We start from the raw sequence: 20,639 nt of genomic DNA, 5'->3' as shown, positions 1-20,639 counted from the left end.
AAGATATGCATTGTTGTGAGGGTAAGAAAAAAAATAAATAAAAGAAACACTAGAAAACAATGAAATAAAATGAGTTGGTATCATTAAAGCAGACGAAAGATTTCAAAAACAAATGAAAATTCAGCTGTTTCTAAACTAAAGGCCCTGTCACACCAAGCTGCGTTCACACGGAGTCATTACGGCGTTGTTAAATTTTTTAAATCGCCGTGGAATCGCAGGAAAATTGCACAAATTTCTGTAAAATTTTCATAATATGAAGATGTCACGGCATCCCTACGGCGACGGACGCGATTCTACGGCGATCTCACGGCGTTCTACTGCGTTCCCACGGAGATCTCCATGCGATTGACTGTGCTTCAGTGGAGTTTTCACGGCGCGTTAGGAGTTTTAACCTCGTGTTCACAGCGTTCTCACTGCGCTGACTGCGTTCACATTGCGTTCTATACTCATTGATATTATATTTAGAAGGAATGTAAAACATTTTTGAAGATTCAAGTTACACGATGAAAAGACTTCTAATCATGCCAAGAAATATTCTTAATAATCAAAAATGTTCTGTTTAAATAATTTAGTACTAAATTATTAATAGTTTTATGATTTAACTCCTTTTTTCAATTTTATCGGTTCAGATGTGTTGTTAGATTTATGAATGTAAAAAAAAATAAACACACTGAAAAGTTTTCTACAAAATTTAAGTGAAACAACAGAACAAGTTCTGGTGTAATTTTCTCTTCCATTTTTTTTTCACTTAAATGCTCCTAGTGCAACAAATACGTTGGAATTATTGCTGATCAAATATGATCCCATTGCTTTTGTTTTGTGAGCTGGCTGACAACGCTCTAACAACGCCGTGAAAGCGCATTGTGATCGCAAACGGACATTGTAGAAATGCCATGGGTGCGCAATGATCGCAGTGACAACTCCGTGCTGTCGCCGTGTAATCGCAGTCGAAAAAATCACAAGACAATAAATCTCATTAGAAGCGCCGTAAAAACGAGATAGAAACGCAGTGACATCTCCAAGGACTCCGCGACATCTCCGTGGAAGCGCAGTCTACTATCACTGCGTTCGTGCCGCGATCATGTGTGTCTTCACGGCGTTCGTACGGAGCTCCTACTACGTTGTTGGAGATCTCACCGCGCTGCTACGGCGATCATACTACGTTTCTACTGCGTTCTTATCAGACCGCGATCACACGGCGCGTACTTTGTGCATGCTTAAAGTGATCGCCGTCCTCTGGCGTTCTAGGAGACCCTACGCGACCCTACGGCGTTCAGTGGAGATCTCGCCGCGTTGACACGGCGCTGTAGGAGACTCTACTGCGGTCACCTCGACGTTTTGCATTTTTTGAGGACGCCGTGCGGTCGCAGCCCCGGTGTGACAGGGGTTTAAGTGAATAAATAAAAGATAAATATCGTCTCATCAGCTATGCAGCCCCACGCTGTGGTTTCTGCAGGAACTGCATTTGCATTTTTCACCCGTCCATGTCTCAATGAAAGTTTTAAATTGGCTGAGGGTGGAAAGTTCCTAGCATGATTTGGTTTTTACAATATTTCTAGCTCACCAAGTGAGTTTTTCTTATCAAAATGTGTCCATTGTTGTTAATTGTTGTAGAGGACTCAATGCTGATTACAATCATACCAACAGTTTGACTGCTTGATGTCCAGGAGTAAAGAAGAAGATTTTTAAAGATTGCACTAATTTTACTGGTTTTGGCCCCACCCCCCAGGCCCCTGGGGGGCAGAGACCATGAAATTCACAATTTTTGTTCCCCTTCACCCATAAATGCTATATGCCAAAATTGGTTGAAATTGGTTCAGCGGTTTCAGAGAAGAAGCTGAAAATGTTTAAATGTTAACGCACGACGAACGACGCACGACGACGGACGAAAACAGATAGCAATAGGTCACCTGAGTTTACTCAGGTGACCTAAAAAGTTAGTCACTGTGACCTACTTTTGAGTTAACATGTTGTGAAGTCCTAAGATGCATCAACTTACAAGATTTGATGATCCTAGTCCTTATAGTAAGCGAAATATGAACGTTTTTATTAGGTGTAAATTTAGGTCAACATTGTAGTGACCTTGAGACCATGCCCTTTGCCCCAGGGTAATTCCCCATGCAAATTTTAATCTTCGACGTATCCTGATCCTTGTATGTAAGTTTGGTGAAAATCTGCCCGGTGGTTCTGGAGAAGAAGATTTTTTAGCAACCAGTACTTTTGGTTTTGTTTTCCTGATTATCTCCCCTTGTTTAAGAGTTCCAACCCTTATTTTAATATAAATGGTAGCCCTTGGGCCAAGGATACCCTGTGACAAATTTGACACTGATTGGCCAACGGGTTCTTGAGTTATGGCCCATATTCTAAAAAGTTAATGTACACCGCACAAATGGCCATAGCATTAGCTCTTTGAGCCTTTGGCTCAGAAGAGCTTAAATGATTATCTTTAACTTTAGAACGTAACATATGACTGTTAAAACACCCCCCTTTCAGCCATTCAATTAAAACGTTTAAGACTGTCCTACAGAACAACTGCAGTTTAATTTCTACGATACAATAGGTTCATCAATATCGAGATTTGATTGAAAGAATTATTATTAGTCATTTTTAAATGCCTGTTTTTCAGATAATTAGGTCGAAATTTCTCTAACCTAGGGCATTGTAGTAACCCTGGACTTCCGGTCCAAGTACTGTCATTAATGCTAATGATACGTAAAATCCTGTTGAAGCGTAATGTAGTGAATCTTTGCATCAGCAACTCTCCATCACCTTTATTTTGATATTTTCCCGCTACAGCAATGAAAATGCGTACTTAAGTCATTTATAGGAAGCCTTAGCATCACTACGGGAAACGGGAGAAGAATTTATTTTTTGAAATATTGCTGTATTACTTATAATGAACAGTTACAAACCCTTAAAACACAAAAATATTGCCAATTGTTTTGTTACACATGCAATTTTTTATTTCTGTTAAGCAGACTCAAACTTGACTTCCGGTTATGGTATGAAAGATGTTCAACCGTTAAATTACCAATATTTACAAAATTGAAGATATCCATACTTTTTTAGATAAGAAATTCTTTACTATATATAATTATTTCCCCCTAAAGTAGGGTGTTGCATTTCTTTTGCATGTCAGTATACATGTATAAAGTTCAGTCATGCTTCTTTAAATTGTCCAAAATATCAGAAATATCTTAGGGGGTGGAGGGGGTGCCGAATTCAGGGCTTTAGGAAAACCTAAATAGGTTGAAATGAGTGACAATTTTAAATATTGAAGTCTAACAGTTTGTTCACCACATCCTGACCCAGCTGATAAACTGCCATGCCACTGTAAGGAAGTCTGAATCATCCATAAGTTTGTGTTTACCTTACTTGGAGATAAAACCAAATGTGTGGACAACATAGACTAAAACAAATACAAACTAAACTACTTGTATAAACTTCCCAAACAGAAACAGACATAAGGATTGAATAAAATTGTAAAGTACCGAAACATCAAAAAAAACAATTGTTTATATCAAGTTTTGGATTCAAATTTAGTGAAATTCTGCTAAATATAGTAAAAGAATCATCACTGATTTATTTAAGTTACAGAAATACATACCTATTAGAAACAATAGAAGGAAAATAGCACTGGTTGTTTACATCAACTTTTCTCTCTGAATCAGATATGAATCTACTCTGTTGTCCATAAGCCCTGATAGTGGACACTCCACTTATTGACTCTCCAAAGTGAGAAAATATTGGTGATCTAAGTGTTGACTCTAATCTTTTAAGTTGTCTTGAAGTTGCAACATAAAATCTCTAAAAAGGAAAGAAAAAAAAATCACCAACACAAACAAAGAGTGAAATTTAATAACAAAAGACCAAAATGGGCCACAACTCCAATCTGATCCCTATGGCCCTCACAGTTGTTCTTCATAAAATCTTTTCCCAATTTACATGTGTATCCCTGTGTAAAACTAGTGTTAATTGTAACGGGGACCGTTACAGTTGTTCCCCAAACGCTCCCCAACTCCCTTTTTTGTGCCTAATTCCTGTGAGACTTTTTTTTAATATGTTAAGTATCGAAGGATTTCACGAAAAAATTACAATGATATCAACTATATGTCATTTAACGCATTGCATGTGCCCGCACGTTCACATGCAAGATGAACATGGCATGTTGTCTAAACCATTAACATATCCTTATATCGTGAGAATCAATAAAAATATCAAAAAGATATAAAAGTTCCTGTTTTTCAAATATATTGGTCGTATTGCCAATTTGGCGCAGGCACGTGCATGCATGCATCCTTGCATTCAAATTTGATAGTAGCATAATGTAAGAATCCATTACAGTATACCTATTCATATTCTAAATTTCATCCCGTTTTGTTGAGAACCCAGAAAGTTATAGACATTTAAAGTTTCTGCCAATCAGATTGCAGCTTACGTTCATGCGCATCCTTTCATGATATTTCTTATACAGTACCGATCGGACACAACCTAACAGAAAGCGAACCCGGAGTGTACCCCGGGTTCGCTCTCTGGGTCCACTTCGAGTTCGCTCAGGGTCCGCTAAGGCTAACCCCGAGTGAACCCAGAGTGGACCCAAAGCGAACCCGTAGCGGACCCCGGGCGAACCCGAAGTGGACCCAGAGAGTGAACCCCAAATTCAGTAGCGGTCCCAGAGAGCGAACGCGCGTTCGATATTTCTTTACAGAGCTGTCAATCAGTATTAGCGATTAACCAATCAGCGCATCAACCAATCAAAATAGCATATTGATCTGTCGATTGGGATAAATTGTTTGATTTAATTCAATATATATCAAAACATTGTACATGCAAGCAAAACATGTAAATGCACAGTGTAAATCTATTATGATAATTAAAATATTAGTTTATATTTATTCATTTTAATTCTCCAGGTTGTATTTTATATTTATATATTTATTTTCTTTTTCTATTAAAGCAATTAATAAATTATATATTTTAATTTTCCACGTAGAATGATACATGAATATTTACGTATTTATTTTCTTTAGTTCTCTATACCAGTTTTTAAAGTCCATGGGTAAATAAATTGGGTAAATACATCAGTCAATGCGTAAAAAATTATTGATATTTTTAATTATGCATGAAAAAAAAAATTACACGTACATGTACATCTTCCTGTATATTTTTGAAAAAAAATTATTGCAGCAGGTTTCGAGCACGGGATTGGGAGGACAACTCATAGAAATTTAAGAAAAAGTCTTCAGGCTTTATTATTAAAATCTAGTCTAATGCTTGGAGTTAATACAGTTAAGATCTCTCTCTCTCTCTCTCTTGATGTTTCCTGTATTTATTTATATTCAAATATTTAGAAATATTTTTTAAAGATAATTTTTATTTTCATTAATGTATGTGTGAAGAAAAAGGGGGGGAGGGTAGATTATTATACTCTTAGCGGGCCTGGAGAACAATTATTATTTATCATTTTATTTTATTTTTTTTCATTCTGATTAAAATCATAATCGCTCTGTAATTCTGAGCGTAAAGAAGATCTGATATAATTTATTTTTTAAGTATCCCATAAATATTTATAAAGAACTTTTAGTGTGTAACTACCACAAATGAAATCTAAATATATCAAGTGTACAAAAGGTAATTGTAATTTATAGATGCCATATCATAATTCACATGTTTGGTAAAGATTTAAGCTACGATTTAGCAAAACTTAAGGAATAACAAATATAATTTTGAAGTATACAACGCATGAATTCGAAGGGTATTTTGTTTAGAGGCTAACGTGAGTTTCACTTGTACACCATTTGATACATTGAAAATAAATTCAACACCTTTTTCTTCCTTTTTTGTTTTTGTTTTCACGTTATAACTAATGAAAAATAAATGCCTAATAACCCACTGTCAAATAAGTTTGAATTTCTCGGGATTGAAATTCCGAGATCGGAGAAATCAAGGAAATCAATTATACATGTAAATCTACGTCAAATGTACAGTTGATTTTTGAAAAATTATCAATGTTTTCCATAAAGTCACTGTTTACATGTACAAAGTACATGTATCGATCGCCGCATAAAAAACAATGATCGATCCATAATCCCATTACTGTGTCGGAATATACAAGGGGCGGGGCTTAGTGACAGCGAGATTAAAGCGCGGTCTGCTTCACGCATCAGTGCATAAAGCGGTCCCAGAAAGCGAACGCCGGGTTCACTCTAGCAGACCCAGAGCTGACCCCGAGCGAATGCAGAGCGAACCCGGAGCACACCCAAAGCGCACCCAGAGCGGTCCCAAAATTTCTGAAAGCGAACCCGAAGTGGACCCCGAGTGAACCCAGGAAGTGAACCCGGGGTCCGCTTCAGGTTCGCTCTGGTGTTAGGTTGTGTCCGGTCAGTACTGTATATCATGCTGTAGATCTTCATAGTGTATGACTTTGTTCAAAATTTCAAAGGATTTTGTCAAAAAAACAAGAAAGATATTGAAAATTTAGTTTCAGCCAATCAGAGCAAAGTGCACGTGAATGCACATGAGATCTTGCATTTTTGACCATGTCATCTTGTCTATACTACTAATGTATACTGGACCCTCCTCCAAGCATCCTTTAGGATGTAAAGGATGAGGGTCATTCGATGTAATGAGCCTGAGGCTCAAGAGGGTATCATGTAGCATTATCTCCGAGTGCAGCGAGGCGTATCTCAATTTAAGACGCTAAACAATAATGACCTGTGTGACGTATACACACCTTTGGTCAGTAGTATATAAAGCACAGCTCCACGTGCCGAAATCATTCTTGAAAGCTTGTTTGTGACGACTAACAAACATCATATGGGTGGGTTATTTTCCCTCAAAATAAAATCAATTTGGGTTGGGTACATGATACCCTCTTGAGCCTCAGGCTCATTACATAGAATGACCCTCATCCTTTACATCCTAAAGGATGCTTGGAGGAGGGTCCATTCTATTACATATCGCCTTTTGGCTCTACGAGGGTATCATGTAGCATATTCAAAGTGTTGGTCACAAACAAAATATTACAATAAAAATGTATATTTTCAAAGTATTCAATAAGAGGACCACTTCATTGAAATTTTAATGAAAAAATAAAAAACTCAAATGCAACTAAATTTTATTCAAATTCAGAGTTTATAGATAACATAAACTTATTAATAAGAGAAATCACATTCACAAAAGTGTTCATTGTCAACAAAACAACTAAATAAATGTCACCAAACAATTCATTGTTCATCTATTCAACACTGATTGTGCGAAAAGTCCATCTGAATCACATCCAGTTGTATCTTTGTAATAAAACTTAAAAAATGTTTTTGAATAAGTCCAATTCGCAGCATCCATTATTTCTTTTAACGACACTCCTCATGAATAGGCCACTGAAGCTGAAGTTCCTTGGAAAGAGTGGGCAGTAAAGTTTCTGATTCCTGACAGTTCTAGAACACTTTTCAACCATCTTGCTAATGTATATGTTGAGACAGGATTAAATGTTTTATAGGACACAAATAATGTAGATGATTTTCTTTTATTTTCCTTTCTTTGTAAATATTTGTGTAATGTTGAAACAACACAAAGTCTTTCATCAGAAAATTTACGTAAAATAACTCTAAGTACAGGAGTTCCAGGCTTACATGTTTTCAGTAACTTCTGAATTTGAAAAATAACCTTATCTGCAAACACTGACATGTACTTTAAATCAAGAGCCAGCAGTGTTTGGGCCCTGGAAGCTGTTGTAAGTGCAACAAGAGCTATCAGTTTTAAAGTTAACATATGTGAAGATATTTCACGTAAAGGCATTAAATTGCGTAAAAAACACAAAACTTGCGAAACAATGCCCAAGATGTCTTAACTTTAGGACGACATGGATTAAGATTGAAATATCCTTTCATTAATTTTGGAATTAATAATGGTTCCTTAACCCATAAAACACCAAAATATGGTAAAGTATTAATCAACATGGATTTATGAGTATTCATAACAGAATATGAAACTTTATTGCTCATCAAAGAAATTAGATATTTAACAACTATTTCTTCAGAGGGTGTAAAGGGATTTGTTTTCCATTTAGAACACCAAAGTATCCATTTTTGCCAGCAGCACTGGTATTGTTTATTTGTGGTTGGTCGTAGTGAGGCAAGGATAATGTCACAATGGAATCTTGCCAGCCCCTTGTCAAAGAGGGATCCCCTGATACAAGACAGGTGGTTAGTGTTATCTTTCGGAGTGGATGTTCTTCTCCTGTATGGGGCATCACCAACAGATCCTTGTGCCGGGGAAGTCTAATTGGAATAGAAATCAAAACAGACATTAGCTGTGGAAACCAAGTTTGAGTTTTCCATAACGGGGCAATAATTATGGCTTGCTTTACTCTATCCTCTAATATTTTATTGATTATTCTTCCAATTAATTTAAATGGTGGAAAAATATATGGACGTAGGTTTGACCAAGATAAAGTGAAAGCATCAATGTGATAAGCATCAGGATCAAAATTCCAGGAGACAAACTTTTCCAATTGTTTATTTATCCGAGAAGCAAATAGATCTATATCTGGATTGAAAAATTGTTTACAAATTCGCAAGAAAATATCATGTTTTAACTTCCATTCTGTAGATTCAGCAAAATTCCTAGAAAGAGCATCAGCATATATATTCTCACACCCAGGTAAATATTGGGCTGAAATAATGATATTGCGTTTTATGCACCAATTCCAAATTTTGACTGATAGATCATTGAGCTGTTTTGAATGCATTCCACCCATTGCATTAATATAAGAAACCACAGTTGTGTTGTCAGTTTTGATATAAATATGTTTTGAACTATGTTCTTTAAAAAATGATTTTAGAGCAAAAAACACAGCCATCAGTTCTAAAATATTTATATGACATAATGATTCTGAATATGTCCATCTACCTCCTGTCATTTTGTGTTCAAATCTAGCACCCCAGCCTAGTAAGGATGTATCAGTCAATTGGTCTTGATCTGATATCTTTTCCATCTAGTGTTTGTAAATTTTTACACCACCATTTTATTTCATCGATACTCTCATCAGAACAAATCATAAATGAATTAAAATCATTATTGTTAATTTTAAGATTTTGATCTTTATCTCTTTCTAAAGTTCTGTAATGCAGGGGACCTTGAAAAACTGCATTACAAGCATGGACCAATAAACCTATCAATGAGGCCAGTTGTCTTATCTGAATTCTTGGATTGGACAAAATAATTTGCATAATTTGGCTTTGGTTTAAAATTTTCTCTATTTTTTCATTTGTCAAATATACTTTGAAATTAACTGAATCTATAGTAACCCCAAAGAAAACAATTCTTTGTGAAGGGATGGTTACAGATTTTTTGTCATTTATTGTAAAGCCAAGATTGTTCAATTCTGATATAACTTTATCTGTTTGTTTCTGGCATGTAGAAAAATCTTGATTCATGATAAGGGAATCATCAATATAATAACAACATCTTATGCCATTTTCTCTAAAGAATGCATAAATAGGTTTCAATATCTTTGTAAATATTCTTGGACATGATGTTAACCCAAAAGGTAAAACTACAAATCTGAGAAATCTTCCATTCCAAGAAAAGGTTAGAAATTTCCTGTAATCTGGGTGAACACTGACACTAAAATAAGCATCCTTTAAATCAACTGAAGTAAGATAATCTTCTTTCTGAATCAGCTCCAAAGCAAATGTCAAGTTTTCTTGTTTAAAATGATATTATTCAACAAATTCATTTAAATGTTTTAGATTTATGATTGGTCTTAAATTACCATCTTTTTTCGGTACAAGAAAAAATATTTGAAATAAAAGCATCTGAAATATCTTTTACTTCTTCAATTGCACCTTTAGCAATTAATTGGTTTACTTCTTGTGAAACCAATTCAAATTCTGATGCATTAAAATGAATTTGTCTTGGAATAGTCTTTTGAAACGGTTGCTGAAAGAATTCAATTTCATATCCTGGATCTATAATATTTAAGATCCATTGATCATTGGTAAATTTTTGCCAGTGATGTATATTAAGTTTTCTCACCTTTACTTGTTGTAACTGTATTTCTTCATTGGCCCTCTGTATTGGCCCTTTTGACCTCTGCCTCTCTGGGAGGGATATGCATACTGGCGGTTTCTCGCTGAACCTTTGTGCTGGTTTGTGGTATACTGGTACCCTTGGCTTGTCATGTAGTTTTTTGTTTGATTAACATTTTTGAATTTTGTATAATAATTTGGTTTCATTCCGATTGGTTGCTTGATAATATCTCCCATCTCTTTAAGTTTAGAGACACAATTATCTCCAAACAAAAAATGTGTAATCAGAATCTCTGAGGTAGCAATTTTTTCGATATCGAAAATTCAGAACATTTTTAATTTCATTTCTTCATTTCATTGAAATGTTGTAGCAAGCATTGCCAAGCATACTTATAGAACCTGCCAACATCTTTTTACAAGCTTGGGGATCAAGTTCTTTTTTGTTTACAAACATATCTGCCATCTGTACTAACGGTATTATACCCGTTGCTAATGATTTTTGAATCACTTGTAAAGCAAGATCATCTGAATGGGCTTGCTTATTCATTGCATCCCAGATTTCCTTATTGACCCGGGGAACTTTCAGTAGATTACAATTATCTGGCCTGTCATACTTTTTCTCCAACTCAGCCATACTTTCTTTGCTAGTTTTCTTAGAGACTGCTGCATTTACAGCTTTCCCCAGTGCTTCGTTTACATTTGGACCAGTTTTTTCATTTGTATTTAACTGTGGGATATCCCAGTCATTGTTACTAGCACTGTTATCAATTGTAATCTTAATTGATTCATCATTCAAAATCCCCTTAAATGTCTCTTGAGGATTAAAACCTTCAATAGAAGGAGATACTTGACCATTTAAATAAGACAAATCAAAGTCAAAGTCATCAGGGGTTTCATTAATAGTTTGATGAGAATCATAATCAGGTATGCTAAGCAAGTTTCTCAGTGGTCTGTTCAGCATAGTTTGTGTAAAAACACCGGGAGAATTATTACCCGAAGTATGCACCGTAGATTCGGTAGTACCAGCATTTTCATTGCACGTATTACGCGCCATAGAATCAGAACGACCCAACTGTTTTACAGTATCTGTCAGTGATGAAAGAGATTGCAATATTTTATCTATGCCAAGTTGACTTTTAAGTTCGTCAACATTAAATTCTTGAACAGACTAGGACTGATTTTTGGATTTTTTACTTTGTTTCGTCGCCCATGACGGCGGTGCACTTGCACTTGCAGAACAAGTAGAGGTCTGCGCTTTATGCTTCATCCCTCTAGTTCTCTTATTTGTAGTGTCATCTGTTACACTTCGTGTGCGAGGTTTATCAGCAAACAATTCATCAATATCTGAGTAGTTATCATGATCACTTCCCATGAAAGACAGGACATCGTCCTGATTTTCGGCCGTCATATTACGGCAAAATACACACACAAAAAAACTTAGTGACTTACCTTAAAACAGTTTAATATTTTAATAAGAGCTGTTTTACAGCAATAAAACCCCCCAAAAAACTTGAACAACATTCTAAGTTACACCTCTATTCGATAACGTTTACCTGCTGTACAGGTAAACACGCAGGCCGCTCAGAGAAAAAGAATGATTTCGGCACGTGGAGCTGTGCTTTATATACTACTGACCAAAGGTCATTATTTTTTAGCTTCTTTAATTCGCTGCACTCGGAGATAATGCTACATGATACCCTTGTAGAGCCGAAAGGCGATATGTAATAGAATTATATTCTGAGTTTCAAAGCATATGATAAAAAAATGGAAAACTTACGGCTATATCTATTACACTGGTAATTTCACGTGTTGCACGTGCGCGCTCTTGCAAGCTTACAAGTAACCTCATGACCTAGATTCAAACCTAATTTGATACTTGTTAGACCAAATTCTATACCCTATTGAGCTATCCAGCAAGAGCTATTGAAAACTTTACTGCTATTTCGTAATTCGCTGTAATTTCTTGATTTACGGATCCACTGACCTTATTTTTTGAGGAATTGGAAAAAAAATTAAATGCAATTTTTCAGATTTTTTAAAAGTCTCCCGACTTTATTAAACAGGAAAAATCCAAAATGAATATAAAATATGTTAAAATTGCTACAAATGATTTTAATAAATTATTTTAGAGGGGAAAATGTAATGTAGAATCCCCCGAAAAGTCATTTGAACAGCAGCAATAACAGGAATCAAAATGGAATATCGCATCCTTGAGCTATAACAAAGAGGCCCATGGGCCTTATAGGTCCCCTGAGTATCATGTAACAACTTTCCAACAATTGAATTTGAAAGAAGCACCATTGCTTATCATAATTATACACTTAGCATGCTTACTCTAGTTACTTAATACCCAGAAGTAGATCAGAGTAAAGAAAATGCACTTCCACTTTATAAACAATTTCCCACCCCACCCCACAGAAACAACTGACCCTGGGGCCACATATTTCAAAATTTTGGAAATTTTATAATAAATTTTATTTCATCATAAATGGTTGATTAATACAAAAGAGCAGGTTTCAAAGCATTAATTTATTTTCAGACTATGTAACCTCCCCAAACCCCGATACCCAGACCAAGGAGGCATGAAAGTAACCATTTTGCTAGATGCACCTTTCTTCATCATACACATGTTAATATAAATACTTAGATCATTGGCATAATACCCAGGAGCAAAGGAAAAGATTTTTAAAAAATATATATATTTTCACTATCTAATCAAAAGAGCCCCCCTCCCCTTACACCAAATGGCAAAACCCCTGACCCTGGGGCCATAAAATTCACAGTTTGGTTGAGGCACTCTTGCTCATTATAACTATATACTGTAAACCAACTTTTATTCGCGACGACTTTATTTCGCGATTTACCGGGAGTAAACTAGTTGGCGACGATTAATTTTCGCGATCAAGCCTTTTTTGAAACTGTTTTTTATAGAAACAATGACTTTAAGAACCCGTTCGCGGCGATATTCGCGATGACGAGGCTCTCGTGAAAATTTCTCGCACGCGAATAAAAGTTGGTTTACAGTACTTAGTAGGTTTATTTAATACCCAGAAGCAGAGAAGAAGATTTTCAAAGAATCACTATACAATCAATAAAGCCCCCCTAACTACAGAACCCCTGACCCTGGTGCCATAAAATTCATAATTTTGGAATAGGCACTCTTGCTCATCATAACTTTGTACTTAATTAGTTTATTTAATACCCAGACACAGAGAAGAAGATTTTCAAAGAAATAATGCATAATCAGTATATAATTTATATAGCCCCGCACTAGCACTAGAGCCCCTGACCCCAGGGCCATGAATTTCACAATTTTGATAGAGGACTCAATGCTGATTACAATCATACAAACAGTTTGACTGCTTGTTGTCCAGGAGTAAAGAAGAAGATTTTTAAAGATTGCATTAATTTTAGTGAATTTAGCGCCACCCCCAAGGCCCCAGGGGGGCAGGGACCATGACATTCAAAATTTTGTTTCCCTTCACCAATAGATGCTGTATACCAAATTTGACTGAAATTGGTTCAGTGGTTTCAGAGAAGAAGCTGAAAATGTTCAAATGGTAATACACGACACACGATGCACGACGATGGACGAAAAGGGATAGCAATAGGTCACCTGAGTGACTCAGGTGACCTAAAAATAAGTGAAGGAATACATTTGGGGAAAAGGACTAATAATGTTTTGTAAATAGTTAACAAGTTTACTTTCATGCATTTTAGACACAAGTTGATTATAAAATTAATAACATTTATCATGATAGTTAGTAATTGACTTATCTCTCCATCTTTGCATTACCATGGTTACAGATATTTACATTCAGGGTTGGACTAATAATACCCCAAAAACGCGTAAATTCCCTATCATTAATTTTTTTCATTTTCTCAATTTAAATAATCGAGTACAGTTTTCATTCATTTGTTTTTATTGCGTAGTTACATATTTTTGCTAAACTTCAGTATATTCAAGAAAATAAACTATGTTCAGAAAAAATATTATACACTTTATAAAGATCAATAATAAGTGAATATAAAAATTAAATAGGTTATGTTCATCTGTTTGATACACAGTATGTTGACCCCTTTTGTAAATTCCACCCTCCTATGATGTCATACGTTTTTGCAAAAACTGTTTTTAGTTTGAATTAATATGTGATAGAACAATATCTTTTGGAGAAATGCTTTTTAAATAGGTTGTACTGACAAATAATGGTATTGTAAAGTAAAAGAATTTTAACAAGAGGCCCACGGGCCTTATAGGTCACCTGAGTATTGTGCAACAACTTTCAAACAATTAAATTTGGTTCCTGTTTTAAACCAGAGGCCATGAAATTCGCAATTCACAATTTTGAAAGAGGCACCATTGCTTATCATAATTGTAGACTTAAAATGCTTACTCTATTTACTTAATACCCAGAGGTAGATCAGAGTAACATTAAGAGAAAATGCACTTCCACTTTATAACCAGTTGTGCACCTCATCCCAAAGGAACCACTGATCCTGGGGCCACATATTTCAAAATTTTGCAAATTTTATCATAAAATGGTTGATTAATACCAAAGAGCAGGTTTCAAAGCATTCATTTATTTTCAGACTTTGTACCCCCCCCCCCTTCACACCCGACCCAGGGAGGGGGGGGGGCATAAAAAATAACCATTTTGATAGATGCACCTTTCTTTATCATAAATATAATTATATACTTGGATCATTGGCATAAAACCCAGGAGCAAAGGAGAGATTTTCAAAGAATTAATGTATTTTCACTATATAATCAATAGAGCCCCGCCCTAACACCAGAATCCCTGACCCTGGGGCCATAAAATTCACAATTTTGGAAGAGGCACTCTTGATCAACATAACTATTTACTTACATAGTTTATTTAATACCCAGAAGCAGAGAAGAAGATTTTCAAAGAATTAATGCATTTTCATTATATGATCAATAGAGCCCCGCCCTAACAACAGAACCCATGACACTGGGGCTATAAAATTCAAAATTTTGGAAGAGGCACTCTTGATCAACATAACTATTTACTTACATAGTTTATTTAATACCCAGAAGCAGAGAAGAAGATTTTCAAAGAATTAATGCATTTTTAACGTATAATCGATAGAGCCCCGCCCTAACACCAGAACCCCTGACCCTGGGGCCATACAATTCACAATTTTGGTAGAGGCACTCTTGCTCATTATATTCATGCACTTAGTTAGTTTATTTAATTCCCAGCAGCAGAGAAGAAGATTTTCAAAGAATTCATGTATTTTCACTATGTAATCAATAGAGCCCCGCCCTAACACCAGAACCCCTGACCCTGGGGCCATACAATTCACAATTTTGGTAGAGGCACTCTTGCTCATTATATTCATGCACTTAGTTAGTTTATTTAATTCCCAGCAGCAGAGAAGAAGATTTTCAAAGAATTCATGTATTTTCACTATGTAATCAATAGAGCCCCGCCCTAACACCAGAACCCCTGACCCTGGGGCCATAAAATTCACAATTTTGGAAGAGGCACTCTTGCTCATCATAACTATGTACTTATTTAATTTATTCAATACCCAGAAGTAGAGAAGATTTTCAAAGAATAAATGCCTTTTCACTATATAACCAATAGAGCCCCGCCCCAACACCATAACCCCTGACCCTGGGGCCATTGAATAAACAATTTTGGAAGAGGCACTCTTGCTCATCATAACTATGTGCTTGGTTAGTTTATTTAATACCAAGGAGCAGAGAGGAAGATTTTCAAAGAAATCATGCATTTTCACTATATAATCTATATAGCCCCGCCCTAGCACAAGAACCCCTGACCCTGGGGCCATAAAATTCACAATTTTGGAAGAGGCACTCTTGCTCATCATAACTATATACTTATTTAGTTTATTTAATACCCAGAAGTAGAGAAGAAGATTTTCAAAGAATAAATGCCTTTTCACTATATAACCAATAGAGCCCCGCCCCAACACCAGAACCCCTGACCCTGGGGCCATAAAATTCACAATTTTGAAAGAGGCACTCTTGATCATTATAACTATGTGCTTGGTTAGTTTATTTAATACCCAGGAGCAGAGAAGAAGATTTTCAAAGAAATCATGCATTTTCACTATATAATCTATATAGCCCCACCCTAGCACAAGAACCCCTGACCCTGGGGCCATGAATTTCACAATTTTGGTAGAGGACTCAATGCTCATTACATTCATGCCAACAGTTTGCCTGTTTGATGTCCAGGAGTAAAGAAGAAGAGTTTTAAAGATTGCAATAATTTTAGTGGTTTTGGCCCCACCCCTCAGGCCCCAAGAGGGCGGGGAGCATAAAATTCACAATTTTTGTTCTCCTTCACCCATAGATGTTTTATACTAAATTTGGTTGAAATTGGTCAAGTGGTTTCAGAGAAGAAGCTGAAAATGTTCAAATGTTAACACACAACGCACGACACACGACGACGGAGGAAAACGGATAGCAATAGGTCACCTGAGTTACTCAGGTGACCTAAAAATGCATATTTTCTTTATGTAATCAATTATTCAATCTTTAAAATATGTTGACAAGGGCAATAACTCCTTCTAAGGTTTCTTCATTCAGGAATTTGCTTTAATTATTGAACTTCTGATGTAAAATAGTCTCTCTGATACTCATAATTCAAAAGTATCTGATAATTAGGAAGTATTTAGGAACATTCAGCATCAGAATTATGCATTTAAACCAGTTTTTACATATTTTTCATTATATTGTTTACAAAAAATGTGCGATTTTTGTTGTTGACATATACTTCTGTTCATTTATGTCTCCCATCTTAAATAATAGGCCTAAGGGCCACATCGCTCACCTGAGCTCTAGTTATGTAAAACTAAAAGCAAAAATCAGTTCAGTATTGAAAAATTTAAATATTAAAGTGGGTTCAAGTGGGATCATGATTTGAACAGACTTGAATCTACACCATACGAGGATGCTTCCATATAGTGTACATGTATTTTTTTTAGTGGAAAGTGATTTTTAAACAAGTTAGCGTAGATTTGATTTAGCGCATTTCTTGATATTCTTATTTACGTATCATTAAGACATTTAGCAATGTACTTGAATTACCGGAAGTATCTTTCTGCCAAAAGCGCTAACAAGAATACACCGTCAAATGTAATAAGTTTACAGTAACTATGACCAATCATGGCTTTGCCGTTCTTGCAAAGAAGAATTTGAAAGATATTCCCTATGTATTCCTATGTTAAACTTTGAAACCCCCCATAGTTGCCCCATCCTACCCCCTGCCGGGGGTCACGATTTGAACAAACTTGAATCTGCACTACCTGAGTATGCTTCCACATGAGTTTCATCTTTTCTGGCCCAGTGGTTCTTGAGAAGAAGATTTTTAAAGATTTTCCCGGACCCTATGTATTCCTATGTTAAACTCCCCAATCTTGGCCCAACCATACCCCTAGGGGTCATGATTAGAACAAACTTGTACCTGCACTACCTGAGGATGCGTCCACATGAGTTTTATCTTCCCTGGCCAAGAAGATCTGGAGAAGATTTTTAAAGATCCTCCCTATGTAGTCCTATGTTAAACGTTAACCCCCACCCCCAATCATGGCCCCACCATACCCCTGGGGTCACGATTTGAACAAACTTGTACCTGCACTACCTGAAGATGCTTCCACATGGGTTTCATCTTCCCTGGCCATGAAGATCTGGAGAAGAAGATTTTTAAAGATATTCCCTATGTATTCCTATGTTAAACGTTAACCCCCAACCCCATCATGGCCCCACCGTACCCCTGGGGGTCATGATTTGAACAAACTTCTACCTGCACTACCTGAAGATGCTTCCACATGAGTTTCATCTTACCTGGTCACGAAGATCTGGAGAAGAAGATTTTAAAGATATTCCCTATGTATTCCTATGTTAAACTTTGAACCCCACCTCCATCATGGCCCCATCCTACCCCTGGGGGTCATGATTTGAACAAAATATGCACAATTATACGAGAATGCGCAAATAAACTTACTGAGCGAGTCTATCAAAGCGACCCAAATTTACTAGGTTGATTAAACAGAATTGGTATTTGTCAAGTCATACATAAACCTTCATTTTATGAAAGCAACCCGAATAAGCAGAAGTGAGCATTGCCATAAAATTTCAGGGTTAGTGGTAGTAACAAGAGGCCCAGGGGCCACATTGCTCACCTGAGCAATTGGTGAGGAAAAAGCACAGATCAGATCAGAACTGAAAGTTTACTGAGGGTGGGGGGGGGGGGGAGAGGGGACTTGAATTTTAACCCCCCTGGGGGTCATGATTTGAACAAACTAGAATCTACACTACCTGAGGATGATTCCCTATAAATATTACTAAGCATGGCTTTGAAGTACTTAAAAAGAAGATTTTAAAAGGTTAAAATATATATTCCTATGTAAAACTTTGATAGGCCATTTTGGCACCACCCTACCCCCGGGGGTCATGATTTGAACAAACTTGAATCTACACTACCTAAGGATGATTCCACATGAGTTTCTCTTTCCTAGACCAGTGGTTCTTGAGAACAAGATTTTTAAAGATTTTTCGTATATATATATATTCCTATGTTAAACTTTGATCGGCCATTTAAGCCCAACCCTACCCCCGGAGGTCATGATTTGAACAAACTTGAATCTACACTACCTGAAGATGATTCCACATGAGTTTCATCTTTCCTGGTCCAGTGGTTCTTGAGAAGAAGAGTTTTAAAGATTTTTCCTGTATATTCCTATGTTAAACTTTGATCGGCCATTTTGGCCCCACCCTACCCCTGGGGGTCATGATTTGAACAAACTTGAATTTACACTACCTGAGGATGATTCCACATGAATTTCATCTTTCCTGGTCCAGTGGTTCTTGAGAAGAAGATTTTTAAAGATTTTTCCTATATATTCCTATGTAAAACTATGATCGGCCATTTTGGCCCCACCCTACCCCCGGGGGTCATGATTTGAACAAACTTGAATCTACACTACCTGAGAATGATTCCACACGAGTTTCATCTTTCCTAGCCCAGTGGTTCTTGAGAAGATTTTTTAAAAATGCCATTAATTTTTCTCTAATTCATAATTATCTCCCCTTTGAAAAGGGCGTGGCCCTTCATCTGAACAAACTTGAATCCCCTTCACCTAAGGATACTTTGTGGCAAGTTTGGTTGAAATTAGCCCAGTGGTTCTTGAGAAGAAGATGAAAATGTGAAAAGTTAACGACGACAACAACGACAACGACGACAGACAAATTTTGATCAGAATAGCTCACTTGAGCCTTCGGCTCAGGTGAGCTAAAAATGCTATATTTTAAGAAATACTCCCTCAATTAATTTGAAAATGAATAGGCTTCAACCTTTTATAATGCCACACAAGTATCTAAGGGCTGAGAGTGGTTAATGCACAAAGGTTCTCTGTAAATCTTGCCCACAAGCTGCAAAGGACACACTAACACAAACACATATGCACATTTGCGATGCTATATCCCCTCCGCAACTAGTTGTGCAAGGGGATAACAAAATAATACACTTTGATGTTAATGATTACCTAACACCAAAGCCTTATGATAAACATAATGACTTCCACTTTTCAATCATCAGCTTCCCTTAATTATGCAGCAATATACCTTTGTCACCTGCATATAGAGTTTATACCTCAGTTGATTCGATATGGAAGAACATGTTCTAGGTATGAACAATTTAAAAAATGAGGTAAGTTAAATCCAAGATGCATCAACTGACAAAGTTTGATGATTCTAAGCCAATAAGTACCCCAGATACTTAAATATATATTGATGATCATAGGTCTGAAAGTATTCAAAATATGCCTTTTAAACAATATGAAAACAATATGAAAACTTGCAATATTCAAAAAGTATGTTTTAAGGTCCCAAGATGCATCAACTCAAAGAATTTAATGATTTTAAACCTCTCAGTGTCTGCAATAATTAGGGATGTCAACGAATATTCGAATATTCATTCGATGAGTTGATATTCGAATATAAATTCATGATTCGAATATTCGTTTTTTAACTGTACAGGCATTTAAAAGAGAGAAAAACCTGGCAATTTTTATTAGAAATTGAATCAAGTTTTACAAAATTAAAAGACAGTCCTCTTGGATTACCTGAAAGGTGTGAAGAGTGTATCTATAAAGGTAATTTATTTAATATTTGATCATTAATGGTTGGTAAAATAGTGTCCACTACTTACAGTCAGCTTGTATTGTTGTAAGGACACAGTTTTACAGTAAACACATGGATCCCCTTTTTTATGTAAATATCATTAAAATCATTATCAGGAAATTAATTAGCAAAAAGTAATTGCTTTTATTTTTTCTCCGTTAGATAATAGCTCTGCTTGGTTTGAATTTGTAGGAGTTATCAGTTTAGACTTTAGTAAGACGATCAATAAATCTGGAACATGCTAAAGAATCTTTTATATTTTCAATTTTAAAAAAACATAATATTTTGGATGCATACTCTTCATATATTCGATAATTATAAAATATATATAATTGCAAATTTACCATGCAAACTCTGTAATTAGTTTCTGTTCCAAAATAATGGCATAAAACCTATACTGCTTGACAGGAAAGTGAAGAAATTTATTTTAT

General features: G+C 35.9%; 1 protein-coding gene and 1 pseudogene across 1 annotated transcript in view; both read right to left on the bottom strand.

Annotated features, from left to right (window-relative positions):
* Positions 1–3,531: 3,531 nt before the first annotated feature.
* LOC134235149 (multidrug resistance-associated protein 1-like) overlaps positions 3,532–20,639 on the bottom strand; it is a 28,945-nt gene continuing 11,837 nt past the window's right edge. The window contains exon 2 of the mRNA XM_062717250.1: positions 3,532–3,807. Coding sequence (XP_062573234.1) covers positions 3,592–3,807 — 216 coding nt within the window. The 3' untranslated portion in view covers positions 3,532–3,591. The remainder of the gene's footprint in view (positions 3,808–20,639) is intronic.
* Positions 9,946–11,510, bottom strand: LOC134235148 (uncharacterized; annotated as a pseudogene).

The sequence above is a fragment of the Saccostrea cucullata genome, unplaced genomic scaffold, assembly GCF_032062105.1.
Source record: "Saccostrea cucullata isolate Sc308-1 unplaced genomic scaffold, CSIRO_AGI_Scuc_v1 ctg8830, whole genome shotgun sequence".
In the NCBI taxonomy this organism is placed as follows: domain Eukaryota; kingdom Metazoa; phylum Mollusca; class Bivalvia; order Ostreida; family Ostreidae; genus Saccostrea; species Saccostrea cuccullata.
The sequence above is the reverse complement of the archived record's forward strand: the minus strand, read 5'-3'. Positions and strand labels throughout refer to the sequence as shown.